At 34.3% G+C, this 17892-nt stretch overlaps 1 protein-coding gene across 1 annotated transcript; it reads left to right on the top strand.

Moving 5' to 3' along the window:
- The first annotated feature begins 553 nt into the window (after nt 1-553).
- LOC133778202 (uncharacterized) lies at nt 554-9234 on the top strand. Its single transcript, XM_062218068.1, has 13 exons — nt 554-706; nt 806-926; nt 1039-1117; nt 1258-1333; nt 1407-1490; nt 2060-2164; nt 2473-2553; nt 2679-2743; nt 2918-2987; nt 3066-3143; nt 8459-8556; nt 8637-8772; nt 8881-9234. Exons 1-13 carry the CDS (start codon nt 650-652, stop codon nt 9025-9027), a joined length of 1197 nt encoding a protein of 398 aa, XP_062074052.1. The 5' UTR covers nt 554-649; the 3' UTR covers nt 9028-9234.
- Nucleotides 9235-17892: the final 8658 nt, after the last annotated feature.

Below are 17892 nucleotides of genomic sequence, written 5' to 3'. Positions count from 1 at the left end.
ATTACCCTTATTTGAGCACATGGTTCTAAGTGTTATTGTAATGTGTATTATATGTGTCATATTATAGTTAAATTAGAAATGCATTCTAATTGTAGTGTGTTTAAGGAGAAAAAAAAATATGTAATTAAAGGGGTATAATAGATACATTAATTGAAAATTTGGGTATTAAAATAAGAGTTAAAAAAAGTGGGTAAAAATTAAAGTAGATCATTTAAAATGGGTACGTGGTCTAATTTTCACGGAAAAATTGTATTTCCATTTCTTGCACAAAGTGTGTTTTTTTTAAAAGGGAAAAAGTTTTATTTATTAGACAATTTTGCAAAATTAAGCGTTTCTTTTTTTTGGCGGGACTGAAAATCCTAAATTAAGTGCAATTTCTAAGCGAAATAAAGATTGTTTATGAGTAATTAATAAATTATAATACAATTTGGCTATTAAAAATATAGTGACACAACTAACAAACAGAAAAAAGAAGGAAAAAAATGTATATCATATTTATCGCAAATTGGATGAGTTTAACATGAATATTATTTATATATATAATTAATTTTATTTATAAATATAAAGAAATTAGTGATCCAATTTGAGCTGAGTAGCGAGTATTAGTACAGACTTAATCCCATCAAATTCAACTGAATTTCTCTCTCAAATGTCACTTTCCTTGCAATCTCCGCCTTCTTCTGCGCTCTCATCTTCTTCTATCCAGGTACACTCTCTCTCTCTCTCTCTCTGTATATATATATATATGCATGTGTATTGTAGTTCAGTTAATTTGAGTGGTTTGAACTGATCGATTCATGGACAGGGAAGAAGATTGAGCTTCTCAGATGGATCCAGACCTTCTCATTTGGTGATCTGTTCCAAGCTTCCCAAACACTTCCCTGTGATTCGAGCTTCGTCTGGCTCTTCTTCCTCGCTCGACACTGGTTTGCCATCGTTTACTTATATTTTATCATTTGCGGTGAATTTTTGAATTTCTTGTTCTGTTTACATGGCCAAGTTCTTATTTTTGGTCTTCTGAATCATATGCTTTGTTAGGCTCGGGTACTGAGTTAGAAGCCATCTCTACTTTCAGTGAGATTGTTCCGGACACTGTCATTTTCGATGATTTCGAGAAGTATAAAATCTTTTTTTTATTATTATTTTAATTATACAAAATCTCCTTTAGTAATTTTTCTTTTCTAATTAAGTCTTTAGTAATGGATGAAGATGAGCCTTTTCAGTGATTTTTGTTTGCTGAATTTTTGTGGAATACAGGTTTCCTCCAACTGCTGCTACAGTCAGCTCTTCCCTCCTCTTGGGAATTTGCGGTCTTCCTGACACCATATTTAGGGTAACTATTCAATCTCAGTGAATATGAAAAATGGATCAAAGTGAGCTGATTTTTGTTATTGTTTTGTATATAGAATGCTGTGGATATGGCTTTGGCAGATTTTGAGTGCTGTAAACTGGAAAATTCTGAGCTGAGGCTGTCTTGTTTCTCTAACAAGGTTGGTTTAATCATATCCTTTATTGCTGCCTGTTTCACTATCAGAGTTGGTTTAATCAAATTTTTATAATGTTAGTATTGGGACATGTATACAATCTCAAAAGATTAGAGCTTTTGAGGGGAGTAGCCTAACCTTTTGTAAATTCATTCTCATTTACTTGCTTAACCAATGTGGAACTTTTGTTTCAAAATTCACCGATCTTCTTAAATCAAAAGAAACACCAGAGTCCTTGTTACACTCCTAAAGCTTCTAGCTACTCTTCTCTCTCAAGGAACAAAGATAATAAGAACTAAAACTAAGAATACAAGTGCAAGAAATCACTTGGATTGTCTGGGTAGAGAAAACTAATGGCTAGTTATAACCAATGAAAAGGTTGCTCATACGGAAATAGCATCTTGCAGCTGTCAATTTTCTGTAAAATTGGTTCTTTGTTAAGCATATGCTTGGCTGCTGTCAACCATATCAGTGTAAAGTACATACAAAATCATATTGGTATTCTGCTCCAATGATTAGGAAAGCATATTGCTTGAATTGACAAGAAAGTTTCACAATTTTTTTTGGTGGTGTAGGCTCTTGTGAATGTTGGTGGTGATTTGGCAAAACTTGTCCCTGGTCGAGTTTCAACAGAAGTGGATGCACGACTTGCATATGACACACATGGCATCATTAGAAAGGTATTGATGTGTCATTTGTAATTCCCATTTTTGTTTCTTGCTGTTGTATTGATGATTATTTATTGTGTTAGCTATCAAATTTGTATTTTGGAGATGAAACCATCACTGTGCACTATGATTTTCAAACTTTGAAATCTCATTGGAATTGTAAACTGTACATAGGGCACAAAATGAGAAATGGAATGTATTCCGAATCTGCTTCATGTATCTGAAGCTGTACTTGTAGTCTATCTTATCCCTCTGATGCTAGTGCTTTACTTGCTATTAATTTTGTTGTGGTTTGCACAAGTACTTTATCAACAATGCAGGTTCATGATCTGTTGAAGCTTTACAATGAAATTGATGTCCCTTCTGAGCGTTTGTTGTTCAAAATTCCTTCAACTTGGCAAGTAAGTTTCATGACAAAACATCTCTATACCTTATCTTTAGATTTTTCTTCAAGGGAATATATTCATGAATGCTCATAGTTTTTGTCATCTAACTATTTTTTCTAATTGATTGCATCTCCACTTAGGGAATAGAGGCTGCAAGATTACTGGAATCTGAGGGCATACAAACTCATTTGACTTTTGTATACAGGTTTTATATATGTTCTAATTAATGGTTAAGTACATTACTTTCTCTTGCATAGCTTTGTCGTGGGTACTCATCATTTTGAATAAATTATCTTTGCTTGTCTTCTGCCATTACTTCTTATTAGTTCCATTTTATTACCTTCTTATTTATGGTGATAGTTTCCTTTTGTTTCCTTAGCTTCGCTCAAGCTGCAGCTGCAGCTCAAGCTGGTGCATCTGTTATTCAGATATTTGTTGGTCGAATCAGGGTAATCTTCTACCTTTGGTTCCATAATGATCTTGTTCTTCTCAGTTTCATGTCATTGATGTTCCTATTTATTATTCAGGATTGGGCACGAAATCATTCTGGCGACCCTGAGGTAGAAGCTGCACTCAAAAGAGGAGAAGACCCTGGGATAGCTTTGGTTAGTTATAACAGTTTTAATATCTTAATTCCATAGTTGCATGGAATTCTGTTTAAATTCTTAGTAAGCTTGATTATGGCATAGTCTTATCTCGATATATTTTAATAATGGGTATTTATTTACTAATGCAGTTTTTTTTTTTAAAAAAAAAATCTATGATAGGCAAATTAACAACTCTTCTAAATACCTACTGTTCTATGCCTTTCTTTGTGTTAAGCACGCTAATACACATTAATACTTTCTGTTGTAATTAATTCTTTTCTATTGTAATTAGTTAATGTATATTCCTCTCTTATTATTCTTTGTACAGCTTGCATTGCATGAGGAAGGACACCTGTCCTGGAAATTTTTTTCAAAACCCTTTTAATTCTTCTTCCTAATATCTGACAGAGAAAGTAAATTGTTGAAGGAAATTGATAAATGTTTGTATTCCTCAAAAGGGGGCACAAGGTAATACAGAGGTATATATAGTGGGTCATTTACATTAGAGATATATGACCTAACACGTGTACAGTGAAACATGAAAAACATTACTATTAACTAATTGTAATTACTGAGGATAATCATGGTTTAACATCCCCCGCAAACTCATGGGACGAGGAAGCACAGTGAGTTTGTTTCGCAATTCTTGAAATCGAGTTGTGACCAAAGGTTTGGTGAGACAATCAGCAATTTGATCAGCAGAGGGTGTAAAACAGAGGCGTAAAGGTTTCCTTGTGACACGTTCGCGAACAAAAATGATAGTCAAGTTCAACATGTTTTGAACGGGCATGAAGAACAGGGTTAGAAGCAAGGTGCAGCGAGCTCAGGTTGTCACAGTAAAGTGTTGGAGGTTGATGCAATGGAAGCCCAAGTTCAGAGAGTAATGATTCAAGCCAGGATGCTTCAGCAGCGCCATTTTCCATAGCACGGTACTCGGATTCGGTGCTGGAGCGAGAGACTACTTTCTGTTTTGAGGAAGACCAAGAGATGAGATTGTGGCCTAGAAAAATGCAGTAAGCGCTTGTGCTTCGGCGATCATCGGGGCAAGAGGCCCAGTCCGCATCTGTGTAAGCATGAAGTGTGTGATCGGAGTTTGGTTGAATAAGAAGTCCGAGGTGACCAGTTCCCTTAATATAGCGAAGGACACATTTGGCTGCCTTCATGTGCACATCGGTAGGAGCATGCATAAACTGGCAGAGCTTGTTGACTGAGAAAGCTAGATCAGGGCGGGTAATAGTGCAGTACTGTAATGCACCAACCAGACTTCTATAATCAGTAGCCGAGGGGAGTGGAATACCATCATGGATGGAAATGGTGCCCAAAGCGATGGGGTTAGGCAACGGTTTGGAATCCAGCATACCAGTTTTGGAAAGCAAGTCACGGAAGTACTTTGTTTGGCTGAGATGTAATCCCGCGGTAGAACGATGGACCTCAATGCCAAGGAAGAAGTGTAAGGGGCCAAGATCTTTCACAGCGAACTGAGAATTGAGGTAGGCAGTGAGAGCGGCAATAGACTTCGAGCAAGAGCCAGTTATTAAGATATCGTCAACGTAGATGAGAGCAATGATGGATACACCATTAGTGTTGTACAGAAACATAGATGTGTCGGCTTGAGAAGCCCAAAAACCCCACTGAGTTAATACAGAACTTAACTTTGTAAACCAGGCCCTAGGCGATTGGCGCAACCCGTACAAGGACTTTGAAAGTAAACACACATGATCAGGATGGACAGAGTCGATAAACCCCTGTGGTTGACTCATATAAACAGTTTCAAGGAGGTCCCCATGCAAAAATGCATTATGAACATCAAGTTGCTTTATCTCCCAGTGGCAAGAAGCAGCAATACTGAGCACTAATATGATTGTTGACGGCTTGATAACAGGGCTAAAAGTTTCGTGGAAATCTAAGCCCGGTGTTTGGTGAAATCCTTTCGCTACAAGGCGAGCCTTATACCGCTCGACAGTGCCATCAGCATGTAATTTCACTCTAAAAACCCATTTACAGCCCACTATTGTAGCACCAGGTGGTTTGGGAACCAGTTGCCATGTGCCTTGAGAGGTTAAGGCAGAAAATTCTGTTTGCATAGCATCACGCCACACTTGAAGTTTGGAGGCCTCAGTGAAGGAAGAAGGTTCAATGGGTATCTCAGTGAGGGTGCTAGCAAAGAGCTTTGGTTTAAATATACCCAGTTTGGCTCTAGTAAGCATGGGGTGAATGTTTTTAGGTGCACTGGGCTGTTCACTGGAAGAAGGGATAGAGGGGCTGGCGGATGGGGAAGGGGTAGGAGATGGTGGAGAGATAGTGGAAGGAGAAGAGTGAGAGGAAGAAGGAGTAGAGGGAGAGACATGGGCTGTAGTGGTGGGAGAAGAAGGTGGTGGTATGAAAGGTAATGAATTAATGACAACAGAAGGGGTACTAGGAGGTGGTGAAGCAGATGTGTGAGCAAAAGGGAACCGGGTTTCATTAAATATCACATGGCGTGTAACATATATGCGACCAGTGATGGGGTGTAAACAAAGATATCCCTTGTGATGACTGCTATAGCTAAGAAAAATACAGGACAGTGACCAAAATTCAAGTTTGTGCGCATTGTAAGGGCGCAAGAAGGGAAAGCATTCAGAACCAAACACCTTAAGATGACTATAGGAGGGTTCTTGCCATAAAGAACGGAATAGGGACTAGCCAACTGGAGGACACGAGTAGGTAGACGATTGATAAGGTAAGTCGCTGTAGAAAAAGCATAGGGCCAATACGCATGAGGAACGGAGGCATGGGCAAGCATGGCAAGCCCCATTTCTACGACATGACGATTTTTACGTTCCACCCGCCCATTTTGTTGGGGAGTGTATGGACAGGAGAGTTCATGTAGAATGCCATACTTGGCAAAGAAAGAGGGAAGGGTACGAAATTCACCACCCCAATCAGATCGAACTTTCTTTATGTTGGCAGCAAATTGAGTTTTGATCATAGTGTGAAAAGTGAGGAAGGCATTATAGACCTCATCTTTTGATCGAAGTAAATATAACCAAGTGAATCTGGAAAAATCATCGATAAACAGTATAAAAAACTTGACACCAGTAATTGAAGAGACAGGAGAAGGACCCCATAAGTCAGTATGTATTAATTCAAAAGGCTGTGCAGCCCGAGATACAGATACATCAAAAGGAAGTCTATGAGACTTTGCTAATTGACAGGCGGTACAGAAATGAAACTGACTTTTCTTAGACACTGAAACATTACAACGAGACAGAACACAACTAAGAACATCACGAGCAGGGTGACCAAGACGTGTGTGCCATAAGTTGGGATCAGATGCAGAAGAGAGACACAGCTGAAAAGAAGTAGGAGGACAAGATGAAGGCGGGCAGGTCACTTTGTAAAGGCCATTATGCAGAAGACCAGTGAGGAGAAGCTGTTTGGTGACCTGATGCTTCACAAAGAAACAATGGGGGTGAAATTCAACAAATGCATTATTATCAGTACACAATTGGGAGACACTGAGTAGATTTTTAGAGATGGAAGGAGAATGATAAACTTTGGAAAGCTTTAGAATGGAATGGTAACCGGGTAAGTGAGCAGTTCCAGTGTGAGAGATAGAGACACCCTTACCATTACCAACAGTGACCTGTTCAGTACCAGTGAATTGGTGGGCACCCTCAAGCATGTTTAGATCCGGAGTAAAATGATGGGAAGCACCGGAGTCCATGTACCAACCTTGGTCAGAATAGGAAGTGGAGTTATGGACAGGAGGAGAGGGAAGAAGGCCAGGGGAGTGCTGGGTAATGAAGGCATTGAAGGGTCTAGAAGAAGGAGGTGGAGGATGGTATTGCAAGTTCTGGCGATGGTAACAAACATTGGCAGTGTGGCCAACCTTTAAGCAAATTTGGCAACGAGGCCTGGTAGAGGAAGCAGGGCGTGGTGGTGGAGGGCGAAAAGAAGATGAGAAGGTGTGTGGGCGATATGGAGATTTAGTTGGAGAAGCACGAGGATATGAGGAAGTAGGAGGTTGTGTGGGTTTCGGTTTATGGAGAGTCAAATTGGCGAGGTTGGCTTGAAGGGAGCTAATGGTATCTACAGAAGTCTGGCGTTGAAGACGAGCGTCATAGGAGAGCAAGAGACTGTAGACTTCTTCCATATTTGGCTGAACAGAACGAGCCTGAAGAGGAGTGACATAGGCATTGTAGTCTCATCCAAGACCGTTGAGAAAGTAGATGAGCTGATCTTTCAGAGAGACAGGATCCCCAGCGGAAGCTAAAGAGTTGCATAGACCACGAAATTTCTGGATATAGGCGAAGGCCGAGAGTCCATCTTTCCGCAAGGTCTGAAGCTGAGTGCGGATTTCAGAGAGGCAGGAGAGGGAGGCAGCAGAATATATCTGGGTAAGAGCTTCCCAGATCTCAAAGGCAGTTTGATACCCAACGATTTGGCCCAGTAAGGACTCGTTAATAGATGCGTAGAGCCAACTCATGACGAGGCGGTTGTAGCGATGCCAAGCTTGGAACTCAAGAGTGTGTTGCTCAGACGGGCTGGCTGTGGGGAGAACAGGGCAAGAACGAGACCCATTGATGAAGCCTTCTAGCCCATTTGCAATGATGATATTCAACATTTGAGTGTGCCAGATAATGAAATTGTTTTCATCTAGCTTGACTGCAATGGAGTGGGTTGCTGAAGGTAACGTGGGGAGAGAAGCTGAGACAGAAGTAAGAGACGGTAATGGGTTGATGTTGGGGTTATGGGAGACCATCGGGACAGGCGGAGCAGAAGGAGGGGAGGACTGAGAAGCAGGTGGACCCGACGTGGGCTCAGGCGTGCTGTTGATGCTAGTGGCAGACTCCATGAGTACTTTTAATACTCTGATACCATGACAGAGAAAGTAAATTGTTGAAGGAAATTGATAAATGTTTGTATTCCTCAGAAGGGGGCACAAGGTAATACAGAGGTATATATAGTGGGTCATTTACATTAGAGATATATGACCTAACACGTGTACAGTGAAACATGAAAAACATTACTATTAACTAATTGTAATTACTGAGGATAATCATGGTTTAACAATATCTAAACCAGGCTATATACAGCCTTTCACTTTGGTCTTGTTGTTTGAGTACATTTGACTTAGATATTATTCATTATCGATGCCAAGTGCTTCTTGGTAATAAAAAACTTTTAAGAGACTGTTGCAGTAAAATTCCAGATCTCAGCTCATATTATCATTAGTTTCTCATGAGTGATGAAAGAAGTTTTGTCAGCAGCAAACATGATATTTCTTGTTTGATCAATTGAGCTAGTGGACATTTTTTAATTATTATTATTCTTATTATTCTGTCTTTCAGGTGACAAAGGCTTATAATTACATCCACAAATATGGGCATAAATCAAAGTTGATGGCTGCAGCAGTTCGAAATAAGCAGGATTTATTTAGTCTCGTAGGGTAAATACATACACCTGACCTCATATCATCTGTAACTAGAAATTCTTGACTACTCATGTTAATTTGTACTTGTTTCCCAGGGTTGACTATATCATTGCACCACTGAAGGTATTGCAATCTCTAAAAGAATCCGCCACTACTCCTGGTGACAAGTACTCCTTCGTGAGGAGGCTATCTCCAGAGAATGCTGCCCTCTACAGTTTTAGTAAAGAAGAGGTCTGTTTTCTTCCGAAATTCTCAAATGTGTATGTCTCCTTTAAGTTAGGCTCTAATTTTTTTTTTTAGTTAATGGACTTTATTTCCTTTAAATAAATATTAATTCAGCTCACAAAGTGGGACCAGTTGAGCCTTGCTTCAGCTATGGGGCCTGCAGCTGTGGAGCTTCTAGCAAGGGGGCTGGATGGTTATGTTAATCAGGCGAGGCGAGTTGAGGAATTATTTGGGAAGATTTGGCCACCACCAAACGTGTAGACTGGTATTTAGTCTGTTGCCTTTTGTTCAAATAAGAGAGCAGTCTTTTCTATTTTTCTTTTGTTCTGCACCTTTTCTCTTTCAGAACTTATAAAACTTTGTTTATCTCAACCAATATCAAAATCTTTGCCACCAATCATGAAAATTGATGACTTGAAAGAGATCTGTTCATGTTTATGAAGTTATTAATTAATTATTACTTTCCAAGTAATGCTGTCAGTTTTAAGTTATTTTTGTTTGTGAATTGTGGGTGATATGCTTGTATTTGTAATATAAAATGTAATAGAACAATTAAATTGACTTTTAACCATGGTACGAAAAGTGACAAAAGCATTGAAAGTTTGATCCTTAGAATGTAAAAGATAAAACGAACAAAACCGAAAGTAATCATCGACAAACATAACAAAATATTTAGCACCAGTAATAGAGTTTAGAGGGGAAGGTCCCCACAAATCCGTATGAACCAACTCAAACATGGAAGAAGCACGAGGATTCGACAAAGGAAACGGCAATCTATGTGATTTTGCCAACTGACAAGCATTACAAAATTCATAAGTAGAAGCTGAAATAGAAGACAAATTACATAAAGATAAAACAGAAGTGACGATGCCTTTGCTGGGGTGCCCCAAATGAAAGTGCCAAAGAAGAAAGGGAGAGCTAGAGGCAACATGAAGCTGAGGAGGAGACACATAGCGGCTAGAGAAGGAAGGAGAGACACGATATAGACCATTATCAAGTTGTCCCCGCAGAAGAACCTGGTGGGTTACCTGGTTCTTGACCAAGAAAAATGGGGATTAAACTCAATAAAGGCACGATTATCAGCACATAAACGAGAAACACTCAGAAGATTTTTAGTGAGAGAAGGAGAGTGATAGACATGACACAATTGAAGAATGGAATAAGGAGTGAGAAGGGAGGACTTACCAACATGAGTAATAGGTGCCTGTTTGCCATTGCCGACTGTAACTTGCTCATGACCAGTGTATGGAATAGCAGAGTCCAGCATATTAAGATTGGGAGTAAAATGGTGAGAGACACCACTATCCATATACCAAGAAGGATCAACACCAAAGCTGCAGTAGTTGGAGGTGAAGAAATCAGAGGATAGAAAAGGGCATGTAGGTGTTGAAATTACGAGGGGCAGAGGAAGAGGGCTGATACTGAAGATTAGCACGGTGATAGCACCTATTGGCAGTATGCCCAGGCTTGAGACAGATCTGACAACGAGGGCGTGCAGGTTGTACCCTCATTTGAGAAGTCATGTATTATATTACAGCACCAAATTCTGGAATGTCGTCGTTTTATTTCATGGGTAGGAAAGGATGTTTTAGTATCTATCATGTTGTCGTGTCTTAGAACAACTGCCAATGACAACTAATTTTATTATTGTCATTTTAGTAATCATTTCAAATTATTGTCGTTTTACTAGGTTATCGTCGTTTTGCAATAGATACTATTGTAGTTTTCCGTCGAATTTTATCGTTTATTTACATTATTGTCGCTTAGACAAAATGATCATCGTTATGTAGATTATTGTTGTTCATATCAAATATTGTCGTTTTTCTCGGTTCTTGTCCTTTGTATTGATTATTGTCGTTTTTATCGATTATTGTCCTCTATATCGAATATTGTCAGTTTTCTCGATTATTGTCGTTTATATAAAATATCGTCGTTTATCTTGATTGTTGTCGTTATGTCAATTATTGTCGTTTATATTAAATATCATCGTTTATCTTGATTGTTGTCGCTCTATCAATTATTGTCGTATATTATCGTTATCCCAAAAGATTGTCGGTTCTTATATTGTTGTCATTTCTCTCGATAATTGTCGTGTTTATTGATTCTTGTCGTTTGTCCAGTTTTTGTCTTTAATTAAAATATATAGAATATCTATTGTGCTTTTAAAATCGTTTCTTTCTTCTAGGATTGCTTTCTTTTTGTATGAACATAGAGATTAGTACACATTTCATTTCGCAGGTAAGAAAATATACTGGGTAGTGATGAAACTAGATTCTTCAATGGGGTGAGAGACATATTGATCTGTCGTAGTTCGTTTCTTTAGAAAATACTCTTGACTTCTACAGTAGTCACTAGTGGAACATAATGTAAGTGTAACAAGTTGCTAAACTAATAGATTAATAATATACATTTTGCTCTTCTCTTAACCAAACCATTTTGCACATTATCACGAATACTCTCTCTCTCTCTCACTAAGTTAGCCGTGAAGTCTTTTTATTATTTAATTTATAAATGAGATCAATTCACAAGCAAAACTAAAATAACAAAATAAAATAGATGAAAATGTTATTGTCTAATTCTAAATTCTCAAACTCGAACTTAAAAAAAAATAATTACAAACCTACATATTTGGGCTGTTTGGTAACATTTAAAAAAATAGTTTTTTATTTAATTAATTAGAAATTTGAAAATTAAATATAAAATGTATTTGATAACTCTATTTTTATTTATTATTTTTTTTAATTTTAATTAATTTTTTTTAAATTTTCAAAATAAAAAATTTTCACTTTCAAAATTTTTTTAAACAATTTTCATTTTTTTTTTATCTTCTTCAAATCAACACCTCATGTTGTTAAACAAAAAATAAAAATAAAAGTTATCAAACACGTTTATTATTTTTTGTTTTTAAAAACAAAAAACAAAAATATTTACCAAACATATTTTTATTTTTTAAAAATAAAAAAATAAAAAAAATAAGATTTCTATTTTTGTGTTTAAAAAATTCAAAAACAAAACTTTTACCAAACGGACCCATTAAGTGTAGATTTTTTTTTTTTTTTTTTCATTTTATGTTTTAATTTTGTCCACAAATGAGTGAATTTACTTGTGAACCAAAATCCAATGTTGCCTGGTTCACTGTACCAGGGCAAAGATGCAATCAATAGTTTTTAACAATTATTCCTGTAACAGCTAGCTTAATGGTCATGATCCTCCCTCCATACACAATCAATTTCGTCACTTTATTATCACTAATAATTATTTCAAAAAATATAATTTATTTACAATCCAACTAGGACTAACTGAGGCAGCAGTAGTGCTTGATCTGATTCAGATCCACCCAAAAATATATACAATAAAACCCAATCAATGGTGCTTTTTTGTTGTTGTTGTTGTTTTTTTAAAATCCAAATCTAATCAAAATTATTAAACCACTCTGCGTAAATTTACAACAATTAGAGCTGATCTGGCGATGAAATAACAGTGGCACCAAATCATTCTTAAGGACAATAATGCAATACTTTTTGGTCAACATTTCATCATATTTATAAATATAATAGATATAGCTAGCTAGTCTCAATCTTTTACCTATACAAACTCATGAAGGCTCATAGAGCTGATGAGAAAATTAATAGACTAATCACAAAAGCTTAAAAATGAATCAGTTATTTCTACAACACAATCTTGGGTTTCGTTTTTAGTGTTGCCAAACTAAAAGTTAGATCGATGAAGCTTAGATATATTATATAAAATGGTTTGGCATGGACAGTGCTATACTAGTAGCTTGCCTAGCTAGCTAGTACTATGAATATTCAAACATTTTGGTTAGATTGAGCTTTAAAAATAGTATGCAATATGTAATATCAATAATAATTGCATACATATCGAACCTTGAAAGCATAATTGAATGAGCCAAGCGTTTCCAAACTTTTCTTTGGAGATTGATAACAAGTCGAAGAGCCTGGGAGATTCTGTTTTATTTAATTGTTTTTAATTTCTAGCTAATGATGGTCATTATTATTATTATTTTATTATCTTATATAGTGATGAGAATAAAGTAATCCATTCACCACAACAAAAGAGAGTATTAGAGGCGGAGGCTTCTGCCGGTAATAATAAGGCATTCCACCGGTAATGCATATTAGGGGCGGGGGTCCGTTGGTAATACTCGGTCGATGATTAGGGGTATTACCGATGGACTGACACCCCGCCGATATTCTATTAATACCGGCGGATTAATAGGGGCAAGACTCCGTCGGTGTAAAAAAATAGTCAACCTAGTTTGACTCATTTAATACCAGCGGGTCCTGCCCCTATTAATCCGTCAGTAATAAATTAATAATATTAAAATATAATAATTCGTTTGATTTTATTTAATAATAAATATACATATAATACTTATTTAAAGATAATAAAATTTAACATAAATTAAAATTAATTATTAATAACACAATTAATATTCATCAAACAAAATTACTTATAAACTAATCATAAAATTAACATAATAAAAATATCAATTGTCTTAATTTAATTATATATAAACTAATCATAAAATAAACATAATAAAATATCAATTGTCTTAATTTAATTAAAAAAACGTAAATTAATTATTATTGTTTGGATCGGGCCAACCAGGCGAGAAATATTTATTATCATTCAGGTCAATATCTTGATCACCAATGTTAGGGCACAACAATGGTGGTGAAGCAAAGTATGGTGCTGGTGGTGAAGGGTAATAAGCTTGTGGAGGCTGCTGCTGCGAAGATTATCCAAATAATTAAAACTTTTATTAAATAAAATTATCAAGTACTATATTCAAATAATTTAATGCTATTTAATATTTGATAATGTTATTTAATAAAAAAATTAAATTAAATTATTTAATAAAAAAATTAAATTAAATTATTTAATTAGATAATGTTATATCAAACTTTTATTATTTAATTAATTAAATTAAAATAAGTAAATAATTAAAAAATAAATTATTATTTATTTAATTCTTTATTCATAATTTTTTAATTTGTAATAATAATAATAATTTTACAAATTAATTATTATTTAACTTTTAGACTAATTTATTTTTTTAAATAATTGGATAAATTTTAATAATCTTTTTCTTTCATTATTTTATAATTAATATTTAAAACTTATCATTTCTGTGCCGATATCCCTATAATTGATGGTTGTAGTCAACAACCATCAATCATAAGCATACCGGAATAGAAAAAATAAATTAACTTCTAATTAAATACTAATTAATTTTTTTAATAATTTTCAATTAATTATAATAATACTAATTAACTAAATTAAATAATATTCATTACAATTCTCATTATGTTGACATAACATATAACAAAAAAAAATTAAAACTACTTTACTTAATAAAATTTCACAAAAAATTTGACAGCATAACTGCTTAATACGATCATTTAAAAAAATTTAAAATCCTGCATTCAGAAAATCCCAGAACATTTATTATAAGATATATAGTTTTTTTTTTAATTTTGACAACATAACAACTTAAATTTGTCATATCCCAAAATTTAAAATCTCCAAACAACAAACTTAGAATAACTAGAACAACAAAATATTTATTAAAATAATATTACAACACAAATCAACATAAACCATAATATGATTAATACAAAAAAAAAAACAATAAAAACATATATTAATAATCTGATTTTTTTTTTCTTTCAAAAGTTTGATGCTCTGCTAAAAAAATAAAGCAACATACTAATATGTTTTTTAATTATAATTTTTTTAAAAAATCAAATCCCATTCTTTTAACAATAAATTAAATACAATATAATACAACACAGAAATCTATTTTTTTAATAAGACCAAAACAATTTTTTTAATAAATATTATGAAATATCATTAAAAAAAATACATACACTCGTGGTGGTCCAAAAATCCGGCGTGGGGTCCGAAACTCCGATGTGGCGTGGGGGGTTCTGAAAATAAATACAAACAATTATAATTAAAAAAAACTACATACAAAGCATTAAAATTAAAATTTTAATACATACAAAATTAATACTCTCCAGCATGGGGGCGGTGGTGGTGCTCGGATAGAGGGGTGGTGATGGTGCTCGAACATGGAGATCTCGGACAGAGGGGTGGTGGTGGTGCTCGGACAGATGGGTGGTGGTGGTGCTCGGACAGAGGGGCATATTGAGAGAAGAGTGCGTCTGAGAGAGGGAGAGAAGAGAAATGAGAGGGACGGACGAAACGATGTGCAAAATTTTCAATATGTAATATTATTAGAGGCGGGGACCTGCCACTATTAATATTGTCCCGCCGGTAATAAACTATTAGCAGCGGGACCCGCCGCTATTAATATATCCCAGCGATAATAGTTTTATTACTAGTGGATATTTACCCGCCGCTAATAGTATTAGCGGCGGATAGTCCACCTCTACTAAGGGAAAATACCCGCCGCTAATAATTTTGAAACTGAACACCCTTTCGTTTCCCGAGCATTGTATTAGCGGCGGACTACCCGCCGCTAATAAAAAATTAATTATTTTTTATTAATTTCCACATTATTAGCGGCGGACCCAGTAGTCCGCCGCTAATAACCCGTACATTACCGGCGGACTATGTCCACCTCTAATTTCAAACTTTCTTGTAGTGATTATCACAATTTCATTTTTTAATCTATATATGTGAATTCATTTGTTGCTTTCTAATGCTGTTGTATTTTGTGATGATATGTGTCTTTAATTGATGTTATCAATAATGTTATATATTAAAAGAATAAAGGGTAAATACTCATTTGGCATCTTATATTTGATCGAAATATACAATTGATACCTTATATTTATAATAATGATCATTCGGTACTTTTTATTTTGCTAAAATCTAGTCAAAGTAAATTTCAAATATGATCATATTGGCCCCTTTTAATGATTTATTTGATTTTTTTTGTTTTTTTTCCTTTAAAATGATTTAAAATTATTAATAGAATTAACAAATCAAAACAAAACAAAAAATAAAAATTTATCAATGAAAAAGTAATTGAAAATAAATTTTAAATAAAAATAAATAAATTAATTTTAAAATAAAAGTATTTGATAAAACAATTTTAATTGGTTAAATAAACATAAATATTTTAAATTCCAAATGTAAGTTTTTTTAAAAAAGAAAACTAAAGCAATATTTTAAAATTAATTAAAGTAAACTAAAAACCTATTTTTTTTAAGTTTCAATTAAATTATTTTGTTTGAATTATATTTAAATTTTGGCTTTTAAGTTTAGGGTATTGATTTTAATTTTTTGGCTAAGTTTAGGGGTTAGATTTAATTTTTTAATTGATTAATTTATAAAAACATTTTTTTTATTTTTGTTTTATTAATTCAGAAAATATTTTTGAATCATTTTAAAATAACAAAAATCAAATCAAATCAAATAAATCATTAAAATCAAAATGAGGGGGTAATAAAGTCATATTTTAAATTTATGTTGAGCATATTTTTGCATAAGGTACTGAATAAGTATGAATTACAAACAAAGTGTACCAAATAATTAGTATTATAAATATATGGTATGTGTTTACAAATAGATGATGAGAAACATGAGTATTTATCCAGGAAAAAAATGAGTAATTAGTTGGAATAAAACTGAAAGAAATCTTTGGCAGTTAGGTTTACATACGATGAATTAGTAGCTATATAGCTAGACTATGGACCCACACTGACCTGTGAACACAATATCTAAACTATTTTTATATATAGTAAATTCTTTAAAAAAAATTGTATAGAATTAATGACGAGGATTTTACACTAAACTAAATTCAGTAGGACCTCTCAAAAAAGAAAAAAGAAAAGAAAAAACTCATTAGGAACTCTCATGAAATCAAAAGTATATAGTAATATTCATAATTAACTAAGCTAGCTACAGCTAATTTAGTTCTGATGCCAATAAAAAACCAACAATCCAACTCAAAACGACAAAGCAATAAATAAATAAATAAGCATGTTCTACTCCTATATTGTCGTATAAGATGGCTTTCAAGATGGTCTTCAACCAATTATAGTCGTATAAAAACCAATAGAGAAACAAGATGGCTTTCAACCAATTATAGTCGTATAAAAACCAAAGTACTACTCCTAATTTATAAGATAATAAATAATTGAGGCGATAAAAAATTACTATAAAATATATAAAACAAAGTAATAATTATGCACGGGTCATATATAAAATTAATATTTAGTTATACAATTACATATATTCCTTCTATATCACGATATGTATATATCTCGTATAATAAAATTTACGTACGTGGGATCAACTATGTGTCCGTACGTGCTTACAAAAACTTACAAAATATTAATCTTAATAATAATTAAGGAATTATTTATTGCTTTTCACTCTTTATTAGGATATTAGTTTAGTCTTGTATATAGTTAACATAATTTGTCTGTAACTATGGTTAGTTAATCTAACTAACTCTACTTCCTGAGTGTATTTGTACCCATCTTCATGTGTACCTCATTGGTTTTTTCATAAAGAAAATAATATAAATGTCTTTAGTTTTCTCTGTACATGCTTTCCTAATATGGTATCAGACAGAACACGATTCTTGAAACCCTAAACCCATTCTTCTCCTTCGCTTATTCTTCCATGGCATGAATAAGAAACAGACTACAACGGGAGCAACCTTCCTCCTCCATAGATTTCGATGCGCTGCCTCCTTCTCAGACGCCAGCCACTACTGGACAGAGGACCAATCTAACTACTTCTGATCCACCTCTGCGTGATCAACCTGCTCAAGAAGATGCCAACAATCCAATATTTTTTTAATTGAGCAAAGATGATGGAGAGTTGTTAACTGATTCTACTTCATACAGGAATTTGATTAGTAAATTGATTTATCTAACCATTACAAGACCAGATATTTCTTTTGCTGTGAACAGGTTAAGCAAATTTTTACAAGAGCCTAGACAACCTCATTATAAGGCTGCTAAAAAACTCCTCCAATACCTCAAAGACAATCCTACTCAAGGCTTATTTTTTTCACTCATCTACATGTTCGCAATCCAACAATGTTGCTACCCCACATCTTTCAACATCAAACTTTCAGCTCAAAGTTTTTCAGATGCCGATTGGGCCAATTTTTCGGAT

The sequence above is a fragment of the Humulus lupulus genome, chromosome 5 (assembly GCF_963169125.1).
Source record: "Humulus lupulus chromosome 5, drHumLupu1.1, whole genome shotgun sequence".
NCBI classification, from domain to species: Eukaryota; Viridiplantae; Streptophyta; class Magnoliopsida; order Rosales; family Cannabaceae; genus Humulus; species Humulus lupulus.
The sequence above is the reverse complement of the archived record's forward strand: the minus strand, read 5'-3'. Positions and strand labels throughout refer to the sequence as shown.

What these genes read in the sequence shown, in the direction of transcription:
- LOC133778202 (XM_062218068.1), top strand. Translation starts at nt 650, where the DNA reads ATGTCACTTTCCTTGCAATCTCCGCCTTCTTCTGCGCTCTCATCTTCT. An exon ending in TTCTTCCTCGCTCGACACTG is followed by an intron (nt 927 to 1,038) that starts GTTTGCCATCGT and finishes ATGCTTTGTTAG; the next exon opens with GCTCGGGTACTGAGTTAGAA. An exon ending in TGTCTTGTTTCTCTAACAAG is followed by an intron (nt 1,491 to 2,059) that starts GTTGGTTTAATC and finishes TTGGTGGTGTAG; the next exon opens with GCTCTTGTGAATGTTGGTGG.